Below are 24,184 nucleotides of genomic sequence, written 5' to 3'. Positions count from 1 at the left end.
TTTCAGAACGAAACACAATAATGCGTACACATTACTGCTTCACGGCAGAAATAGGTGCCGTTGTGGTACCCATAATCTAGCCGGCATCCTGTGCAAAGAAGCCTCCTACTGGTAAAATTGATTTCATATCAACAACTTGTTTACAAAGCCCAGTCAAAGCACTGGCTACCACAATTTACGCACAAATAAATTTAAAACAATGAATATGTAACATGTTTATTAATGTATTGTTCACGATCGGGTTGGGCTTGGTGTCGCTCAGTTCATTGTGGCGTGACGAACTCACCAGCTAGGTTTTTAGTTACTACAGTTTACCTCCTATATCAGGTAAGTGCTTAATTTATTCACACAAACGCCAGTATGTCTTTTGAGGGAGTTTTATCAAAAGTATATGAAACTATGGTCATATTTTGTAAAACAATCTGTTTGCTATATTGTTAGTGCAAAGAAAACTGTCCTAAAACTAAAATTTAGGTACTTTTTTGTAAATTTATGCCGTCGAATTTTACAGTGTGATCAATATATAATTTTTACACTGCAAAATAGAGCTCTTCATGTTATATTAGTTTGGTTTTATATAGAGAAGTATTTATAGTGACAAGGAAGAAATATATGAAATATTTATAGTTTCGATTCAAAAGCGCTTAATTTAAGCTTAATTGAAAAAAAATAATTTGACTTTGTAAACGACATTATATTAAGATATTGTTTTATAAAAGACCGCAATGAAATCACAATTAGTGGCAAGTTTTTTCGCCATTACTTATATTATCACAAGCGTCAGTTATTTCCGGAACCGTTGCAGGAAAAACAATTCTCAATATTCGAATTTTGAAAAAATAAATGATTTTATTTTATAGTACGTATGAAGGGGCCGACGTATCGCCAAATTACATTCAGAAACAAAACGCCTTTTACTTCCCGGTTGCAATATTTTTATGTAAACTGTACTTCCTGATTGAAGTAATGTACTTATTAAACTATTATTTACTTAAATCAGTTTGGCGCAAACTTGAATTAAAAACTATTAAAAGTACCCCATAACCACTGATGGTAGATGATATAAATATTGGTACACCATATTCAGAACTGTATGTTATAAACCTGTCGCAGTGAGAGATAATCTTGCGCAAAATCATAAAAGCGCGTACAAACAAGAAAGAAAGATTATTAGCGCCTAATCTATACATATATAAATAAAATTGGAGGGTCTGTTTGTAATATTAAAATAACCGTTTTTATTACATGGATATTGGATATATACACCAAAATAACATTTTTAGAATTTTTGTCTGTAATTTTCTTCCGGCTAATCTCTGATATGGCTAGACCGATTTTGACGTTAATTATATTGGCAGGTAGGTGATGTAATAAGGAGTAACTTTGGGTACGTGTATTTTAGAAAAAAAAAACTTTTATTTTAGAAAAATAAAGTAATGTTGCAATGTCCGAGAAACGGTGTAACTCTAAATAATTTTTATAGCAAAACAACGTTTGTCGGGTCAGCTAGTCTAAAATATATTTACATTTCAAATATTGCTTTAAATATTGAAAACAGTAAAAAAAAAAAAAAACACTTGTAAGGATTAAAACGCATGTAATTTGTAACTTCATTTTTATTTTAGATTATTGCGTAAAAGTTACATTTTTATCATTATTTGAGTTAACCCGACGTTTCAAGACCTTTCCAGATCTTGTTTCCAGGGGGACTGCAGATGAAATGAGTCAAGATAGTATGACAAATCATAGTTGTCATTTTTAAGTTTAGCGCCATTTATTGCCTCGAAGGTGGTATTTGCTGTAGACAGATGGTTTTTGGCAAAATTTACTGACAGTGTCCTCTTCTTTTTTGGTATGTGTAGTTGTGGGTTTTAATTTAGAGATATATCCCAGGTGTTAGATGATTTAAGACCGTCTTCTCTATTGAAATATGGGTGTTTTTTAATTTCAATGAAAGAAAAATTTTAAGAAATAAATAAATACGTTCACAAAAATCGTTTTACCTTTTTGCTCTTAATACTTATTTTCATTATTTCTCTTCCTTATCACACTAGATATAAAGGATTGCTTGTAACTAATTCTAGTAGGATACATAATAGCTTAAAGGGTAAATGTACACACTGTTTTAATAAAGTCCCAGCCAATGTTCAGGCATTACTTATTAATAAATTTAAATGTTTTATAAAAACAATGGCTCCGTCGTAAATCCTATTACTCCACAGCTGAATGTCTAAGTGATCGGACAGCTTAGGACTAGATTATAAGTATTTTATAGCGATAGAAATGACTGTACAATATTGTATATTTCTATTGAAAAGAGTGCAAAAAAAGAACGCTGGGAGAGTTTCTTGTGCCGTTTATTCTCTCTCAGAAGCGTTAGTAGTATCTAGTATTTTAGAAATGCCTTTATGGCATCACGTACGAGTCTTGGGAGAAATCTATTCTCTTCAACAAACCTTTCCTTCGTCGAAGCGGATGTAGTAGTTTGGACCGTTGGACGGTCGGTTATGTGTTCACACACAGCTGACTCGCAATTTGTAAAACTCGTCTGAATCAAAGGAAATACTATGTTAAAATATTTATTTTTCTTTCTCAGTTATCATCAGTTAATATTAAAGATATCTTAGAATATTTGGTATGTATTAAGTTTAAGATTTATTATAAATATTAACAATAGGAACTTTATTTGAAACATACTGACAAGACATATATTTATAGTTTCACATTATTACTGATAATTTAACTACTTATTAACAATATAAGTAAGTATTCAAAGCAATATTTTAGATTGGCCCATACAACAATAATTTATGCTGAGGTTAATAGATCAAATAAATCAAAGGCTTATTGATCTACGAATTGTTTTTCCTTCTTTCTACAAGAAACAGGAGTGTAATAACTTCAGAGTTAAGATTACCAAATTTACAACACCTTTAAGAAAAAGTAATCAAATAATACAATAAAAACTTTGCTGGTTGAATTATTCAGGCGCTGAAATTTAATCGTTTTATTCAACACTACACAGTAGGGATAGTTTACGGTTTAACTTACTTATATTCCCCTTTTTAATAAACTAAATTCAATACTGATTTTCGTATTATTTATTTTTTAGTCTTGTAAAACTTTGGACAAATTTCAAAAAGGTCAAATCCCCGCTTTTTCGGTTGGGCTGACTTAGAATATTATTGATTAAAACCGGTATTTATTTAATTGCGTTTGGAGTGTACACGTTAACGATTGTTTTAACTTTTAACCTTTTGTGTAGTGTGTAAATAGCACTCAAATTGAAACTTTGCTGTTTCTAATAACTCTGCAAAAAAGATGAAAAAACCAACGCGTGCAACGTAGAGCAGCTCGAATTATCGGGGACCCAGTGCTCTGTGAACGGCTGGATCACTTGGCGTTGCGTAGAGATGTCGCTTCATTGTGTGTCTTCTACCGCATTTATTATGGGGAGTGTTCCGAAGAGCTGTTTAACCTGATTCCTGCCGCCGAATTCCACCTTCGCACGACACGCCATAAGTCAGGATATCATCCCCACCATCTGGATGTGTGGCGGTCGTCTACAGTGCGGTTTTCAAGGAGCTTTCTTCCACGTACTACAAAGCTGTGGAATGAGCTTCCTTGTGCGGTGTTTCCGGGATGATACGACATGGGTACCTTCAAAAAAAGCGTGTACACCTTCCTTAAAAGCCGGCAACGCTCCTGTCATTCCTCTGGTGTTGCAAGAGATCGTGGGCGGCGGTGATCACTTAACACCAGGTGACCTGTACGCTCGTTTGTCCTCCTCTTGTATAAAAAAAAAACAAAGAAACAAAATTACTACTAATAAAGTAATTAGACTATATTTTAATCGAATGTAGTCGTCGTTATGTGTCTTAAGCACAAATAACTTAAGGCCGCTATGCCAAAAAATCGCCAAAATAAAGCATAATTGAAACCGTTCCTTGACTGTTTATATTAAGCTTATATTTTTACAAAAAAAAATTATATATCTACACAATATGAGACGAAAATTCATTTTTTCTTTACACATCTATTTCTTATAGACAGTGCGATAAAAAATCACCAAACTACCCTAACTTTTACAGTTGGAGCCATGCTAATTAAAAAAACAATCTAGATAAAAATTGTACGAAAATTTATAAATTGTAAACCATAATGATTAAACATGACATATTTTTGATAGTTTTAAGAAAGAAAATTGTATTATGTTTGTAATAATACGAGTAATAATATATAAGATAATTTATATTTAATTTATTTTATACAGTATTTTATATTTTATTTTTCAAATTATTTACATATGACTTAATAATTAATAACGCTATTTATATAAATAATAATAAAATAAAACTTAAATAATCTAACAAAATTAATTACTTACAAATAGAAAATATCACTAAGATCGCTATCGGCAGGTAAGGTGCCCATGAAGCTGGCAACGTTACCTCTTTGAATAGCCAAACTTATCCTTTGACAGAGGTACGTACCAGATCGGTTAGATGCCTGGAATAAATTAAAAAACGGCGATTTTGTTCGAGAGAGGTAACATAGCTCGATCCCTCAAGGCCATTGGCTTGGTCCCCGGCCTTAAAGACACAATTAAAAAATACACCTGAGTTGTAATATATACAGAGCTATAAAAATATCCATAAAAAGTGTGTATCCGTCATTGATAGTAGAACAATGTATTGTATTGAATAAGCTTGTCCTTACAAAGTTAATTAATGCTGAGGTTAATAAATCAAATTCAGTAAAGGCTATTTGATTACGCGAGGCCTCTTTTGTTCTTCTATTATAAAATAAATCGGCCAAGTCCGAGTTGACCTGAACTCAAACTTTTTTAAAGTCAAACCATTGCTTAGTTCGTTTTGATAATATTTTAAGTTAAGCCACTTGTTGTTTTACTATCTGATGCGCGCGACTTCGTCCGCGTAGATAAAGGGTTTTTTAAAATAATACTCAAGTTTGGTATTGAAGATTATCTTATGACATATTCTAGTTCCGATTCCCGATTTCGCTCCCGTTCCCAACATATTATATGAATCTTATTTCGAGGAAGATTGCTATGGGAAACGAAGCCTACTATTGGTATAGTTATAGCTCAACGAAGTGAATTTCAGTTTCATAATAAATAAATAAAATGTAGCATATATCCTTTCCCAAGCTCTAGTCTATCGCTGTACGAATTTCATCAAAATTTTTTATATGAGAGGGGGCAAACGGGCAAGAGGCTCACGTAGAGGTGAGGCAACCGCCCATGAAGATCCACAGCAACAGGTGTCAAGAAATGCGTTGCCGGCCTTTAAGGTGGGAGTATGCTTTTTTCTTGAAGGTTGAAAATAGGTTCAGTAGCTCAGTCGTAAAAGCGTAACAAACAAACTTTCATTCACATTTATAATATTAGTAGGGATTTGGGGCATTGGCATGTGTCAGCTCAAAATGTCGTAAAGCATCGGTGGCGCTATAGGTAGAACTGTTGACACTCACCACGCAACCTCTGGTTCGATCCTCGTCCGCCACGAATACCAAATTCATAAACAGAACCTTTATTTGATGATAAGGTCGGTAATGCTCTGGAAATAAATGCTGTATAGTATGCTTAAATAAAAATAACTATAACGGCAACATGTATAGTGTTATCACTAAGACTCTCAACAGCGTACTGAGAAACGTAAAGGGGCGGGGCCGGCTGTTATGCAGCGTCATTGCCAAACTTGTGCTACAGCATATCCCCAATAGCACGTCTTTAGGTTGAATTTATTTTATTGTTTACTGTAAAATATCTGTTAGGACGCATCTATATTAGTATTTTGTATCGCTTCCTATATTGGTCAGTTCTTGTGATGTGTTTGTTATGTTTCCTTGTAATAATAAATTAAGTTCTGTGCACACCGACGATCATAGTTACCTTAGTGCCGGATAGGTGGCGCTGGCGTAGTGGTAGATTTATTTTTAGCAAAAGCGAAGCGCCCCGGGCACCATCTAGTAGAGTATATTATAATTATCTTAATATATAAAAAATCCAGTGTCCTGATGTTTTTTTTCAAGTGAACTCCTGAATTATTGAACAGAATTTAATGGGGATTTCTTCATGGAGTGCAGTTTAGTCCAATTTGAGAGATAGGATTTTTTATTTCCCATAACAATTTTTATTTCAAATATTAATTTTGTATGGACATATTTATTGACGAACGTTTTGACAGTTCTGCTGTGAAACAATTTCATTATATCAACAGGGAGCATAATTTACGAACTAATTCTTGATGTTATAAAATATTATTAGCACAGAACAACGTCTGTCGGGTCAGCTAGTTGTTTACATAAATTACTCTGTTCAGTTTTACTCTGTATGATGGACTTGATCCGACTTTATACGAACGAGCCGTAGCGTTACATAGTAGAGTGTCACTTTAATATTGTTTTACATCACCATAAACCAACAACACAGCCTTAAACATTCTCAAATAGCGCAGCCTTCAGTTATGCATTTATTTCTATTTAAGTAGAAAAATTCCATTATAGCTGATGAAGGTTAAGAGGCCGCACATGAAGATACTCTAGCACGTAGTAGAGGCCATTAAATACGCGATATATAGGCTTATATTCTATTTTATCCTTATTATATTTCATCTGGTACAACAGTGGTCTTCTCAGAAACATAGAGACCATCCAAAAACTTTCTGATATCTTTGTTTTTAACAGTTGTTGATTGTTCAATTAGAGTGGCAGAACTTGAAACATCCTCCAGGGAGTTGCCTTCAATGATGAGCTCGTCTTTCTGTTTTGGCGAGTTTACAACTGTCACTCAGCTAAGAGGGAGCGGGATATTACTTATCTATTTTTATTTCTATTATCATTGTATGTTGTTTTGTTGACGTACTGGTATACATAATCCCTACTTAATAATAAATATTTGTTACGCTTTCACGCCTAAACCACTGAATCGATTTTGATGAAATTTATTACAGAGATAGATAGGAGCTTGGGAAAGGACATGGGCTTTTCTATCGCGAATAAAAGGCTTGGTGGGATTGAAATAGGGGGTTGAAGTTTGTATGAAAGTTCGTCATTATCGAAGATAAAACCATGAAACTTTATATTTAAGCACTTGATAAGTAATAAATAAGTAATAATTGTTCAAGCACTTTTAAAATTTACACCTGGGGATGAAAAAGGGGGTAAAAGTTTTATATTTGGTAGCTTATAAAAATGTATTAACCACAGCAGTTTGTTTTGTATTATTTGCAAAATGAGTAAAATCAACTAATAATTTATAAATTATAATAAGAATCATCCTTCTCCTCAATAATAATTAAATGAAACCATTAGTTCGATTTTCAACCATATTCTTTATTTATTTATTACACTTTTTTGTCACCACATTCACAAAATATAACTTAAATACTAACATACATAATAATATCGTATGGTTCAAATGGCGGCCTATTATCTATATATCTATATTCTATATCTGTATATATAAAAATGAATTGCTGTTCGTTAGTCTCGCTAAAACTCGAAAACGGCCGTACCGATTTGGCTTATTTTGGTGTTGAATTATTCGTGGAAGTCCAGGGAAGGTTTAAAAGGTTTGAATGAACATGAAAATACTCGCATTTAAACAGAAACCACAATTTTGATTTTCGCCCGTCGTTCAGAAATGAAATTGAAAGAATAGTTGAAAATGAATAACTAATTCGAATATTTATACCTTTCTAACTTTTTCAGGAGGTAAAAAAGAAACTTAAACTTAATTTTAGCTAACTATAGGTTGGTAGAATAACTATAGTAACTATTTAACTATCAGATTATCTTTATATAGATGTATAAATCTTAAGTCGTCATCTATTTCTCATATACCCCAAAGAATTTAAATATTATTTTTTCTTACTACTTTATATGGCACTACAACGTTTGCTGGGTCAGCTAGTTATAAATAAAATAAATATAACTAAATATTCGTTGTTTTCAGTTTAAATAAAGTCGCGTTTTCATGGCCACACACTTTTGCACATGCACGTATTATATATAATGCGACATTACTGTACAAAATGATTTCCTTATTGTGAAATATATAAGAGTTACATATTACTTATATTACGAACTAAAATGTAGATGTTCTTTAGTGGTATTATCAATTTTGTAAAATGGTGGACGCCCAATTGATAGGAAACCGTATTATATGTAGTGTATCCCTACTGTTGGGAATTGGGATTTGGTCTGGATTGGCTATGGTCTGTTGGGAAGCTACCCTATCTACTACTACGTTTGACATTGTATTACTACATATTATTATTTGACGACCTGTATAGCCGTTGTTAAGAGTGGTTAGCGATCCTATATACTAGCTAGAGGTCCCGGGTTCGAATCCCGTTTGGTGCAAGATGATGAATATATGGATGTTTGTTTCCGAGTCATGGATGTTTACATGTATTTATGTATGTTTAAGTAAGTATATTGTATTATGTATATCTTTGTCGTGCAACCCATAGCACAGGCTATATGCCTAATTTGGGGCAAGATAATTTGTGTAAAAGTGTGTCAATAATATTATATTATTATTATAAAACAAACTCCTCCGCCGCGCCTGTGTGTCTGTTCGCGATAAACTCAAAATCTACTGCACTGATTTTCATGCTATTTCCACACGTGGTTCTCGAGGAAGGTTTTGGTATATCATTTGTTTAGTTTTTATATACATATTTGTATCTATTAACGATATTTGTTGGAGGTGTCGGAAGAAAATATTCTGTCTGGGAGCGATCAACTAAAGCTTGTTATCTCTTAAGTATATATCTATATCCATTTTAATACTTTAAAAAATTGCAAATTATAAAGCGGTAATATTAAAGCTGTTTAGGTTAGCCATATTATAAAATCATTCAGAAACACGCTATTGTTTCATTTCGAACTCATTAACTTTCAATACACATATCCGATGGCTTTAGACTACATTATTCCCGAATACTTAGATCCTTTTCTATTGACAGAACAGTGTGTCTGTCGGGTAGTATATTATATTTAAAAAAAATAGGGATCCTTACTAAAACTCCAATAATCTAAGAACAACAAGGTGTAAATAATGCCTACTACTCGGCTAAGTCGAGTTAGTAAGTATTTTGTGGGGCTATGTATATGCTTTTACAACATGATCCCAGAAAATGTTCAAAACAAAAGTATTACGTTATTCAACAGAATTGTTAATAAATGTTTGTGTGGTAAAGGTTACTATAACATAAATGACTTTCTTAATGATACCACAGATAGGGAATGCAGTGATCGCCCTCAGGCTATAAAATTAACTTTAATTTGACAATATTGATTTTTAACCAATTTTTTCAAGAAAAAAAGTAAGCCCGCTGAGTTGATTGCGCCCATTCTTCTCAGGTCTGAGGCTAATTTGGAATGGGTAGTAGTTTTTGACTTTCAATAAGTGATATCACATCCTAATTAGAATACAAATATTTGAATTTGAATTTGAATAAAAAAAAAATACCTAAATATATTATTTACATCGCGTGCGCGGATAAAAGCATTGATGTTAGAATAAAATAATGTATAACAACTTTACAGAACACATCATTATTTACAAAAATTGTCGCGACGCCATATAATATAAGTGTTCTTTTATTTAAAACATTTAATTGCAATGTCTTAAATAAAGTAATATCTTAAATAATCCCAAATACTACTGTTCAGTCTTGTGTATACGCGGACGAAGTCGCGTGGTATCTGCTTGTAAATTAACTGCTTTCAAACCACCTCAAAAAGGAGGAGGTTATCAATTCGATTGGTATTTTTTTATTTTTTTATGTACACCGATTACTCTGAGATTTATAATCCGATTTACGTAATTCTTCTTTGTTTTATGCGAAAAAGATGCCATTTGGTCTTTTACATAGGCCATTTTAGATAGTTTGGCCCAGTAGTTTTCATTTTATGAACATTTATATGAAAGTTTCGTCTACCTGGATGACATAATTGTTTTCTGTGTACGGCTTTTTTTGGAGTTTTCATTCAAGTTGATTATATATTTAATACAAGTAATAATATTACTAACTGACACGTAATAAATAAGAATAAACTACGTTTAAAAAAACCGACTTGAAAAACTGAAAAGTTTCTAATAACTAAAAATTTAATTTAACACACCTCGTATGCAAACCTTTACCCTTAATATTAATAAAATACTATTATTTGTATGTGCTGCATATTGATAGCTTTGAAGTTGGTGCCAAGCCAAATGTAATAAAGGTACACCTACACTCGCCACGCGTGACTTTAAGGGGGATAGCTTCGTTTTAATTTTTCTTGTAAACACAGTTTAATTAACAAATTTCTGAATAAAAACCTTGGAGATTAGCGAGTAATATTGTAAATAACTGGATAATTAATCCAGTTCGTTTGTTCAATTATGGTAGATTAACGACCGCCGTCTCATTTCGCGATCGCCAGTTCGAGGCAAACCTCTACATAATAATTTATACAATATAAACAAAGTTATTGTAATGGCGCCTTCAGACGAAGCGTAATGTACGCGTCTGTCTGCTAACTCACCTTTTCATCTACCTGATATAACTCTTATCTGAATACACCAATAAAAATTACATATTTAAAGAAAATCAAAATTAAAAGTTATTTTGTACACAAAAAAATTACATAATTATTATGAATTTGAAAGTTCACTGAGACAAGAAACTCATTGTCACTTTAAATTAATCAATATTTAAAAGAAAAAAACTTATAAAATATTGACATTTATCGGTGTAAATTTTTGACCTATATGAATAAATTTTAGTTTTACTAGTGCACTCCTCCTTTGCACAGGATGTCTGCTAGATTATGGGTAAAATAACGGTGCCTATTTCTGCCGTGAAGCAGTAATGTGTAAGCATTATTGTGTTTCTGTCTGAAGGGCCGTAGCTAGTGAAATTACTCGGCAATAACAGTTAATGTCTCAATGTGACGCAGATGTAGTGACACTCAGAATGTTAGGGTCTTTCAAGAATCCTGAGCGGCACTGCATTGTAATGGGCAGGGTGTATTACCATCAGCTGAACGTCCTGCTCGTCTCGCCCCTTATTGTCATAAAAAAATAACTCTTGATTTTAAGCTGTTACATTTGATCCCAGATACGTGATTCCACTATCACATCAGACTCCCTAATATTGTTGAGGCGTTAGTGCGCTTATCAATCGATGTAACGGTATGGTATCAGGTCGATAAGGTATTGGACCCTCAAACGCTTGTGTATTTTGTCTGGAATGAGTGCTTTGAGGTATAATTTTATTGATAACAATCATGTCTGCCGCGTTATTAAAACCGTCGTTTGTATGAAAGCCCCTTTAACATGTGTTTTTATTTCCGTTAGTTTATTTGTTTGTTGTGTGTATTTAATACCAATATATGTATAGCGGTTTTTCCTTTACGTTATGTAAACATGACTCTTGTCTTCAAACGGTGTATGCTTAAGAACACTCGACACAAAGAAAACTTCATAAAGGCAAGGTTCCTAGCGTGTTACCCTTAGATGAGTCTGGCCAAATTTATCCGAATGAGCGTTATATAGACCAGCGTGACGACTCATTCTCATTCAATATCTATTAAATAGAGTGCGAAGCGCGTAAGGCAGTTTTGAAGTGAAAAATTCTTTGGCATCGTTGTGATTTGAAAGTCGATGAAACGAAAAATCTCGACAGTAAAAAGAGACACAACACAATAAATTCATAAGATTTAACGCGGGAGAAAATGAGATAGGAAGCATTATAATGTTTTGGTACCAGGTGATCATAGTTAAAGAAAAGATTGTCATATGTATGACGCTAGTATACCTTAATATATTCTGAAGTCATGCGCACGACGTATTACTACATAGACACTAGGAGAACATAAATATGGTAGCGGTGATGGTAATGTGTTTCATAGCGGTTGAAATCATGTGTCATCCTAGCAGCACGTACCAGGACTTCATATGCAGTTAAGAAGTTCATGCACAATGCAGGTTTCACTTCTGATATGTGTACTTTGTACATGCGATTTTTTCTACTTCAAAAACCAAAAGGCACAGTCAATATCAGCAGTCGGCTAATTGAAATTAGTACCTTCTTAAGTATTTCTATTGGGCTGTTTATAGGTGCGTTCCTACATAGGATCCAATTCAAAATGATTATTAAAAATGTATGAAATGGATACTGAAGGACAAATTAAATCATTTATCAATTTATTTCATTAAAATAGCAATCAAATTTTGTCTTGAAAATATTTCCTGCTCAGTTTTTGAGTCGGTTCTTCTTAGGGTGGATTTCACCGAAACGAAGTTAACCGTCGATTTTATAACCGACCTATTATTGATAATGACATTGGTTAAACATGTAGCGCTTTATTTCTGTTCACCATCACCTTTCTGACCGTGGTTATTAAACCGAGCATTTTATCGAGTCTTATTCTATATCCAAATAAGAAAGTAAGCCCTTAAGGCGAAGAGTAAGCAGAAAACACGCAAACATGGTGTTTTTAGACAGGTTTTCTGGTGAAAGTATAGCATTTCGAGCTATGAACACTACTTAATCCTGTTACATATATCCTTAAGTCTTATTTGTAGGTTGCTAATGCTTGCTGTTGGTTATAGTAAACACTGCCGAGCCTTTTTGAACTACCACATTTCTTTGAAGTTAAACAAGTTTTTTGGCATGGTACATTTTTGTGGTACTTCTCTCTGAAAAGTTATTCTTATAGCTTATACTTTTTTGTGTAGGTTCATTTATTCAGATTAGAAGTAAATAACGAGGATTGTAAGCATATAAACTGTTTTCCACGCAAGAATTTTGAAAATATTGGCTTTGTTAGACAGATGGCGGGCCGGCAGCCGTGAACTCATATCGCTCAAGGTCGCTGGCATTTAGTGTCGCCTTAAAATGAAATGATGTTAATGCATTATTAATAATATCATTTTGATTTGGTACAATTATTATATTATTCATTGTTCTATAGTGATTATCAGTCGATAAGTTCTCTCTTCTTAACTTAAAAGATTTACAATGCATTTTAATGCTGCTGTCACTGTCAATTTAATTGTCATTTGATCATGTTTTCTTGGTGCCGGGCAAATTATTAATTATTTTTAACTACTTACTACTAAACTAGGGCAAGTGCTATTAAATAATGAGTAGAATTAAAATTAGTTAAATAATAGGTACTGATTAAGATAATATTGTGTAAATTATCTAAGTAGTTCAGTAAATTAAGAGTATAGACTTCTTCTTATATTATAAAATTAAAGGATCACATTTTATGCTTGTAACTAATTCTAGTAGGCTTCATAAGATACACAATAGCTTTAAGGGTAAATGTATACAATTCTATAATAAAGTTCCAGCCACTGTTCAGGCATAATCTATAAATAAATTTGAATGTTTTATAAAAAAATGGCTCTGTCGTAAATCCTATTACTCCACTGCTGAATATCTAAATGATCGGACAGCCTGGGACTAGATTGTGATTATTTTATAGCGATAGAAATGACTGTACAATATTGTATATTTTTATTGAAAAAAGCGCTTTATTATTTTAGTGATAATATTTTCATTTAATATTATAGATAAATACTTAGGTAGGTTAATACCTATTTATTAGTATATTATCTATGGTAGGCACTACGTTTGCCTAGTGTAATCTGTGGTAAGTAAGAACTGTCAAAATAATCAACCTTCAACGATTAACCAAGACTTTCGTTGTCGGTTAAGATAATCGCCTGATTATCGTCTGTAACCAATGATTAAGAATGTTTATGGACGTGGTGAACAAAAGTTTTTTTATACATATATTTAAACGCTTGATTACTTGTTGGTGAACATGGCCCTTAATCTATAGATTAATAATATTAATAATTGATAATCCAATTAATATTATGAAATACTATTGTACGTATGTGCCACCTATTGATAGGTTTGAAGATTTTTTATTCGTAGTGTTTTTATTAAAACCTACAATAGGTGTTTGCGTTACAAGAGGCCAAATAAATAAAAACAAGGGAGAACATATTTTTCATAATTACTTACCGTACTAAACAAAATTTTAAAAATGTAAGCTCGTTTAATAAGAGGTAAGGGTTCGAATCCCGGTAGGTGTAAGCATTTATATGATGAATATAGATGTTTGTTTCCGAGTCATGGATGTTTAAATGTATTAATATGTTTATATGAATATATGTATGTTTAAGTAAGTATATTGTATTAAATATATCATTGTCTTGTAACCCATAACACAGGCTATATATGCTTAACTTGGGTCAAGATAATTTGTTTAAAAAAGTGTGTCAATATTATTATTATTATAAGAACTTAAGTCTCCCTTAACCTAAATATTGACAATCCAATTGTTAACCTCCCCTGTTTTTGAAGTCGATTAATCTACACCATAAGGAGGAATTTAATAAAAACAAGTTTACATAAAATGGTATGGTTTAGTTTAAGGAAATGTTGTATTAGGAAGTGAGCCTCAAGGCTTTATCTCGCTTCGTATTCGATGCAATTACGTCATCTATCCATAACGACATATTAAGTATCTATAATAAAATTTCTGTTACTATAAATAAATATAATAAATTTATGTTTCTGTTATTTTGGTGCATCACTTTGCATATCTTAATATATACAAATCCAGTGTCCTGGTGTTTGTTTCCAGTGAATTCCTAAACTAATAAATTGATTTTGATGAATTACTTCATGGTTTGCAGTTTAGTCCAACTTGAGAGATAGTACAGTTTTTATTTCGATTTGGGACCCAAAATTTTATTTCCAATATTTGTGTTTCCTTACTACGGTTCCATTCGTCAGTTATTGAAATTTACTTTTAAGTCTCCTTGCTGATATTTTTACATTTGTGCATGAATATTGTTGGTTTGTCAAATAAATTAAATACTTTGTCTAGAAACTTTTTAAAAAATACATCAAAACAGTAATCTTTCTTGTAATTGACGAGCTTCTTGCCTTTCGATCTTAGTTCGTTAACCGTACGATCGATTGTTTTCTTCATCCATAAAAGTTGCAATATTAATTAATTATTCATAAAAATACTTTAGAATCATTAAAAAGTATTGCACATTTGGAAAAATTTCTGTTTTTTGAATAATTTAATGTATTTTGTAATTAAATTAGAACTTCTCTCAGTATATACCTGTATTTAAGTTATAAATTGATTAGCAATTTAAATTCGTCAACATTGTGACCAATTTATAAACTGGATTTGCTTCACGTAAGCCAAACAACCGGTTAGAACAAGTTTTCTTTGAGCTGTATGAGCGAATTTTATGTATTTTATGCAGGAAATATTGAAAGAAATAGATTCACGGGGATTTCCTTGTTATGTCTTCAACTTACCAGTGGGAGGCTCCTTTGCACAGGAAGCCGGCTAGAATATGGGTACCACGACGGCGCCTATTTCTACCGTGAAACAGTAAAGTGTAAATATTGCTAGTGTTATTACTGGGCAAATGAGACTTAACATCTTATGTCCCTTCAGAATTTTTGGGGTTTTCAAGAATCCTGAGCGGCACTGCATTGTAATGGGCAGGGCGTATCGATTACCATCAGCTGAACGTCTTGCTCGTCTCGTCCCTTATTTTCATAAAAAAAACACAGATAGGTCTTAAATAATCAAATTCAAAGAAATAAACAACTTATGCATGTCAATATTCTTGTTAATGTTATGTAGTATTTGGCACATAAGTGTATTTCCTAGAAACTATTATAATCATAATGCTATTACCAGAAACAATCCTTAGCTAGGTAGCATCATATTAGCGGTTTAATTCAGATTTAACGTTAACAGTTAGGCTGACTTTAACATAGACTATGAAATGGGTTGCATAGCTAAAGCTAAGCATCATGATCATCTGCCGGATGACGTCCACTGCTGGACAAAGGCCTCCCCCAAAGATCTCCACGACGATCGGTCCTGCGCTGCCCTCATTCAACGTATTCTGGCGATCTTGACCAGATCGTCGGTCCATCTTGCGGGGGGCCTACCAACACTGCGTCTTCCGGTACGTTGTAGCCATTCGAAGACTTAACTGCCCCAACGGCCATCTGTCCGTCGAACTATGTGCCTTGTCCACTGTCACTTCCTTTTCGCAATTATTTGGATAGCCCAAATCGTTATCTTTGATTCTCCTACGGATCTTCTCATTTCTGATTCGCTCTCGCAGGGAAATCCCGAGCATACCCCTCTCCATTGCCCTCTGAGCGACCATGGGCTTTCTCATTAGGCTGTGTACCGTAAGTCATCACTGACAACATACACTGGTTCGAAACTTTCGTCTTCAGACACTGTGGTATTTTGGACGAGAAGATTTTACGGAGCTTCCCGAACGCTGCCCATCCGAGTTGAATTTGACGAGTGACCTCTTTCGCGAAATTGGACCTGCCTAACTGGATTGTTTGGCCGAAGTAGACGTACTCGTCGACAATTTGGTGAGTACAGTTCCCAATTGTTATGGGAGTAGATGCGACATGGATATTTGGCATGATCTTCGTCTTGTCCATGTTCATTGAGACCTACTCCTTGGGAAAATGTTTTGAGCGTATGGCTTAAGTCTTCCATGGTCTTTGCCATGATTACGATATCTTCTGCGAAGAAAATGTTAGTATTATTTTCGAAGTTAAGCATACCTAAATATAAATATAAACGAGTAAAGTAAGCTTGCTTATAATTAAGAGACTGAATGTCTTCATGGTCAAATAACTACAAATAATAAAAATAATCACAGAACTCTTTATTAAGGGAGAGGAGGACAAACGAACATACATACAGTTTATCTGATGACATAGATGATATCTGATCACCGCAGCTAGGTAGTGTTCTCTAATCTTGAAGGACCCTAAGTCGTTTCGGTTCGGGAAAACTGAAGGCGGTAATTGATTCCACAAAGTAACTGTGTGAAGCAGTTTCTCGAAAACGCGCGGTCGAAGAATGTCAGACGTCAAATGACGCGAGTGAAATTTCGCATTTTGACGTAATGTCCGTGGTGGAATTCGGTTGCTGGTTTTATCCCGAACAGCTCCTCTGAGCACTCTCCGTTATGTATGCGGTAGAAGAATACAGAGGGAAGCCACATCTCTTTTACGCTTACGATTATCTGAACTAATAATCGGTCCACGTTCGCTTTAATTTTAGCAGGAAACTAAATAAATCAGAATACATTTCTTAATAAATTCTAGTTGTGAATCATGTAAAAACCTTTGAATCAAAGCATTACTGATAGTTATATTTATTTAGCCAGTGCTTTCCGTACATTATGCTTAGCTACTTAATCAAATGGAAAAAAAAATAAAGTTATAGTATCACAGTTAAACATTTTCGGCCTTACAAATAAAATTGGCATAAAGTTATAACTAATCATAAACCAAGAATATGTAAAATGTTTACAAATAGACATTTTGCTGAGAATGGTTTATTCGGACGTATAACATTTCCCGCGTTTATTTGCAAGGCAGCTTGTCATTTGAAAAACTTCAGAAATATCATTGTATTGACAGTGTTGTCAACGATATTGTAAACATTTTGCATATTCTTTGTTTATACTTAGTAACTTTATGCCAAGTTTATTTGTAAGGCCGTTTATCATTTATCATTTCTTCAAGTTGATCTCTATTGAGAAGTTTTAAATCAATATTTACAGGTTCAGAATCTGAAAACTTATTTAAGTAAGTTAATAATAATAAAAAAGTAACTTTAAAAAAATTAAGACGACTTATTGAGTGCAGCAGATTCATTATACTAAACAGTGTATGTATCAACAAATAAAGTTTTCATAATAATAATATGTCAACATTTTATCGAAATATGAAATATATAAATATACTAGCGAACCCGACAGACGTTGTCCTGTAAACACGTCTTAACAATCATAATATAAAAGTTCTTGTAGTTCGTTGTAACGATTTAGGACGTATTAAAAAAAACTACTTACAAGATCTCGTTCACACCAATTTTCGGTAGAACTTTTCATGGTAATGAACAAGTTACAACATTATAGTTTTTTTAGTTTCGGAAAATAGTGGCTGTGACATACGGATGAACAGACAGACAGACATGACGAATCTTTAAGGGCTCCGTTTTTTGTCCGTCGAAAGGGGACCTTGACTTTAGCATTGGACTGTCTTAGCTTTACCTTTTACCTCTGTATAATTTTAGCTGTCAAATTCAATTAACGTAAGTAAAGTCTGAGCAAGGTGCACCGGATGCCGGCTAGAGTATGAGTACACAATGGCGCTTATTTCTGCCGTGAAGTAGTACTTACACATTACTGTGTTTCGGTCTGAAATGCGCCATACCTAGTGAAATTACTGGGCAAATAAGACTTAACATCTTATGTCTTAAGGTGACGAGCGAAGTTGTAGTGCCGCTCAGATTTCTTGGGTCTTTCAAGAATCCTGATCGGCACTGCATTATAATGGACAGGGCGCATCTATTACCATCAGCTGAACGTCTTGTTCGTCTCGTCCCTTATTTTCATAAAAAAAAATGTTCTTCCTTAGACGCTTGCCCTTCTACATTATTTCAAATAAAAATAACTTTTGTTACAGTAAAAATGAATTTCGGAGCAAAACCGTCCCCAATTTCCAATACGGATCTGACCAGAGAGAAGATATATAGTTGGAGCAATGACCTGGAGAAACAGGGGAAGAGCAATGTCGACGTGTATGGTAGAGGACCAGCAGACCAGCTGCAGGAGTTGGAGAAAGTTAGAAGCATCAGCAGGCAATTGCAGCAGAGCTTGACTGTGAGTGAATTTTTGATTTACATTTAAAATGCTGCCGAGTCGGCGATATACATTTATGAACCATTACAATATAATATAATCCTACATTACCAAAAAGATATTGCTCCAGTGAGAGGCTCCTTTGCACAGGTACAATAGGTACCACTACGGCGCCTATTTCTGCCGTGAAGCAGTAATCTGTAAGCATTAGTGTTTTGTCTGAAGGGAGCCGTAGCTAGTAAAATTACTGGGCAAATGAGACTTAACATCTTAAATCTCGAGGTGATGAGAGCTATTGTATTGCCACATGAACAAAGAAGCATTCCATTGTTAAATAATAATTTAGAAATACCCTCAATTACTTTTTTTTCACCTCTGATATTTTCTGCCATCTTGGCGATCTGTGCCTAGTGCAAAAAGCCAATTTATTGTCTCTTTGGTGGGTAATTTTTGTCATGTAGTTTGTTTTTATAGACAGCTTCATCGAACTGATCTACATGTTTGCTGACTCCGGCGATGAATCTATCAGCAAGGTTGGGAATGATGTGTCTTTCCAGTCTGTTGTATATGACACAACCAGTGCCCTCAGTTACTAAAAGCTTATTTATCAAATTCAAATTCAAATATTTTTATTCAAAATAGGATTTAAAATAACTTATTGAACGTCAAAAACTATCACCCATTCAAAAGAGAGCCTCAGACCTGAGAAGAATGGGTGCAAGAAACCCAGCGGGCTTTTGTTTAAATATAAAATATGGATTACAGTGTGATATCGTACAATAAACATTTATAATTAAAAAGCCTGAGGGTTATCGCTTCGTTTATGCTATAGTAACCTTTCCCATACAAACGTTTTTTAACAATTCTTTTAAATTTCGTAACACATTTGTTTTGTACATTTTCTGGTATCATATTGTAGAAGCATATACATCGCCCAACAAAAGACTTACTAACTCGACCCAACCGAGTAGTAGGCATAACAAGTTTATGTTTGTTCATCGTGTTAACATTATGAATGTCACACTTTCTAGAAAATTCCCCAATGTGCTTATGAACATACAGAACATTATCAAAAATGTATTGAGAAGCAACAGTCAAAATGTTTATTTCTTTAAATTTTTCTCTTAATGATTCTTTAGGACCTAGGTTATAAATCGCGCGAATAGCCCTCTTCTGCAGCACAAAGATGGTATTAATATCGGCCGCACTGCCACATATCAAACTTGGAATACTTATAAATTATAATAGCCCAAAAACGGCGGAATTCTGAGATAACAAATTCAAAAGCTTAGATAAATTATACGTTTAGATAGAGTCGCTTGCTGTTAACCTATAAAAACAGACCAGAAATATTAGTTAAGTGTGCGTGACAAGCTACGTCTTACACTCGCGATTTGTATAACACTGTGTTATTAGTGTGCGTGAATTTTTCAAAATGGAGGTTTATTCTAAATTCAATTTTTTTCGACGTTTTCACAGCTGTCATAGTCCGTCTAGACGTAGAAATGATCTAAGCTCAAAAGAACACTCCATTTGATATTTTTTCTTCTTTTTTGGAAGTCGGTAATATCGATAATTATATCCTCTATCGTGTATGAAGTTTACACTTTAATAAACAAATTCCGGCAGGGCAATGACCCTTTGTTAAGCAGTCGGAGTTAACGCGCGTGAAATACGACCTCACTGTGTAAACCTTGAAAGGAGCGCAATATATGTATGTAACTTCAATTAACTTCAAATATGAAAATTTATTGAATTAGGCGTTACTTTGCGGAAATCCATAATTATACAAATGATTTGAGTCTTCTTTAGTGTTAATTCCGCCAATATTTGTCTTTAAAACAATTCGACACGTGTTCTGCCTCTACACGAGGCATCCTCACGATGTGTTGTCTCGCCAAAATCTGGCACGAGACTCAGATGATGCCTCGTGTAGAGGCGAAACACGTGTCGAATTGTTTTAAAGACAAAAATTGGCGGAATTAACACTAAAGAAGACTCAAATCATTTGTATATTTGAAATATGTTTTTTTTAATCCTTATTAAGATTTATTTTATCTTTCTTATTAAAATTTTTGCTGAATAATAAATCTAAATATATAAAAGAGAATGTATGTTTGAATGTTCCCTAATAACTCCTAAACTATTCGACCGATCTCAATGAGAGCTCAAGGAAGATTTACATATATAATTTATAAGGCAAAACAACGTTTGCCACGTCAGCTAGTATTAAATATACAAAAGTGCAATAAATACGCGCGAAATATAAAATATCGTTACGCAATGCTATTATTGGTTGAAGAGCAGTGTGACGTCAAAGTCTAGATTTACTTAATCTCTAGTATGGTCCCTAGATATATTTTCGGTTGTTGAAGATATATTACATTTTTCTCACATTCATTTGATTTTGACTTTGACTTTGACTAAAGATCTCAATGAAAATCATATTATGATAATCATGTAGATGTTAAGGTTCTGTTTTAAGTTTACATTTTTAAAGTAAACAACAATAAAATTTTAAGTAAACTAAATAACGAATTACATATTCATTAAACTCACTTCAAAATTGCCGTCCTTTAAAAAAAAAGTGTGCGTGTACTTTATGTATGCACGCAAGAAGTTAAACTTCTTTGGCCTAACGAAGCAGAAATCATAAAAATGTTTAATTATTCCTCGTGCTATGCTACGTTTTTATTTAGTAAAAATCTTGCAAAAATGACTTTGACAATTAATTATTAAATAATGAATACGGCTGTATGGGCTTAAACCCTTTGCCTATCCTAATAATGGACGAAGAAACCAAAAAAAAAACGTATGACGCAAACGTCAGAAAATTTTAGGAATCAACTTCATCCTTTTTTTTATGAAAGTAAGGGACGAGACGAGCAGGACGTTCAGCTGATGGTAATTGATACGCCCTACCCATTACAATGTAGTGCCGCTCAGCCTCAGGATGCTTGAAAAACCCAAAAATTCTGAGCGGCATTACAATTGCGCTCGTCACCTTGAGACATTAGATGTTAAGTCTCATTTGCCTAGTAATTTCACTAGCTACGGTGCCCTTCAGACTGAAACACAGTAATGTTTACACATTACTGCATCACGGCAGAAATAGGCGCTGTTGTGGTACCCATAATCTAGCCGGCTTCCTGTGCAAAGGAGCCTTCCACTGGTAAAACTTTTGTATTACAGTGATGCGCGCGATGATCTTAAAATTTCACTATCATTTTTTCATAACGCGCCTAAGTATAATTTCAAAGAGTGTACGCACTTTTTTTGAAGGTACGCATGTCGTAACCAGGGACTACCGCACAATTAAACTCATTTCACAGCATTGTTGGATGCGGAAGAAAGTTTATTGAAAACCGCACTGTGTAGGAACGCCACAAGAATGTGCCACAATCAAACAGCTCTTCGGAACACTCCCCGTGATAAATACCCTTAATCTAGCCGGTAAAAAATAAGTCAAAAGTAAGTTAAATAAAAGCATGTAATAATACGCCTTTATCAAAGTAAATACTTCCGGTAAATACTTTACAATATTTAGGTAACCGCTAGGACTTAATTACGTTACAAAAGCCTTTCATTTCCCGGCTTTGTGTAAACTATTTTTGAAGGAACTTTCCGGTTGCATTATATGTTGAAATTAATTACTTAAGTATTTAGTTTGTTTTACCTCCGTTTTCAATAATGTATCTCTAGTTACGGATAGATTGCTATCACCATTTACCGCCGTTCCCAATATACTATCTACAGATAGAGATAAATTACTAGATACCTTCTACTGTCAGTAATTAGCTGTCAATAATCTGAAACTGTCCCAATATACCCGATAAGTCATTCTTATCGTCTTATATGGGGACGCGTGAATTGCAATTTCCATACAAACTGTCGCTGGTAAGCTATACGTCGTCCGATTGACAGACAGCGTGTACGGATAAGGTGAGTTACCGTCGATAAGTTTATTGGGACAGAAAAGTCAACGACTGTACCGATTTTTATATCTAGTAAGAGTTAGACTGAATATTGGGAATGACAGACTTAATGACAAGATCTTATCTACCTACCTATCTACCTACATAGTTATGTCCAATATAGTTATATTATTAGTTATAGTCCAATGCTATCAGTCGATAGGTTATTGAAATGTAAGTAAACATAAAAGGATAGATTTTACTTTCTACCTTTAGTAAGTATAACTAAGGATAGATAGGTTAGCGAAAACGGCCGTTAAACAATTTAATATATCACTGCCACACGACTATATCTGTAACAGAGATAAACTTAGATTAAGGATTGGTCTCCGCTGCGCTCCAACTAGATACCTCAGGTGTAGTCATTCGAGCCAGTCTCGAACAATGGGTGATGTGCCATATGTTCTGTTAAACTTTGCTAATAATTGTAACAAAAATGCCGGGTTGCGAAGTAAAACTTTGTAAAAAGAATACTACAAGAAATAAGAAAGACACAGGGATCACATATTGACGACCTGTATAGCCGAGTGGTTAGCGATCCTACCTACTAAGCTATAGGTCCCGGGTTCGAATCCCGGTAGGTGCAAGCATTTATATTATGTATATGGATGTTTGTTTCCGAGTCATGGGTGTTTATATGTATTTATGTATGTTTATATCAATTTATGTATGTTTAAGTAAGTATATTGTATTAAATATATCATTGTCTTGTACCTTTTTTTTTTTTTTTGCGCCCAAGCAAGGGAATGGGCTACCCTCCGGGATAACGACGGGAGGGAGGTGGTGAATGCTCATGCATACCAACGCAGCCTAAGTCTGCGTTGGTTATGTGGGACTCACGTGAAAACCTAGGTGCCTACCCACTAAACACCACCTGCAGTTGGCTTTGGGCAGGTGCCCTCTAAGCCTACATCGAAGGCGACCTTCTCATGGGGAGAGAGAGGCGCAAGCGGCACTCCCTATGGAGTTTCCGCTGGGATAAAAGTTTCCGCTGGGATGTCTTGTAACCCATAACACAGGCTATATATGCTTAACTTGGGGCAAGATAATTTGTGTAAAAAGTGTGTCAATATTATTATTATTATTATTATTATATCATCAGTAAGTATTTTGTATTTTATTAATTTCAATGTAAAATAACACGAAGCGTATATGACAAATTTGAAAGATGCCATTGAGTGTCAAGATGCCACGCAAACAAGCATCTAATAGTTGCCGTAATAAAAAAGCTATTGTTCATAGGTAGTGCGGTATCTAGTTGGAACGCAGCGGAGACCAATCCTTAATCTTAGGAGATAAATTTTAGATTTAATAATTATTATGAAACTATCTGACCCACGCTGAAAAAAAATATGTACGTATTCGGGAATGACGTGGTCACAAGCCATCAAAAATGTATAATCAAGGTTAATTAGTAAAAAAATAAACAAAAACGTATTTCTGA

The 24,184-nt window shown here is 33.9% G+C and overlaps 1 protein-coding gene across 1 annotated transcript in view; it reads left to right on the top strand.

The window, feature by feature from the left end:
• The first annotated feature begins 207 nt into the window (after window positions 1-207).
• Window positions 208-24,184, top strand: part of LOC126974679 (fatty acyl-CoA reductase wat-like) — a 78,284-nt gene continuing 54,307 nt past the window's right edge. The window contains exons 1-2 of the mRNA XM_050822237.1: window positions 208-327; window positions 18,591-18,787. Coding sequence (XP_050678194.1) covers window positions 18,596-18,787 — 192 coding nt within the window. The 5' untranslated portion in view covers window positions 208-327; window positions 18,591-18,595. The remainder of the gene's footprint in view (window positions 328-18,590; window positions 18,788-24,184) is intronic.

The sequence above is a fragment of the Leptidea sinapis genome, chromosome 33 (assembly GCF_905404315.1).
Source record: "Leptidea sinapis chromosome 33, ilLepSina1.1, whole genome shotgun sequence".
NCBI lineage: Eukaryota > Metazoa > Arthropoda > Insecta > Lepidoptera > Pieridae > Leptidea > Leptidea sinapis.
The sequence above is the reverse complement of the archived record's forward strand: the minus strand, read 5'-3'. Positions and strand labels throughout refer to the sequence as shown.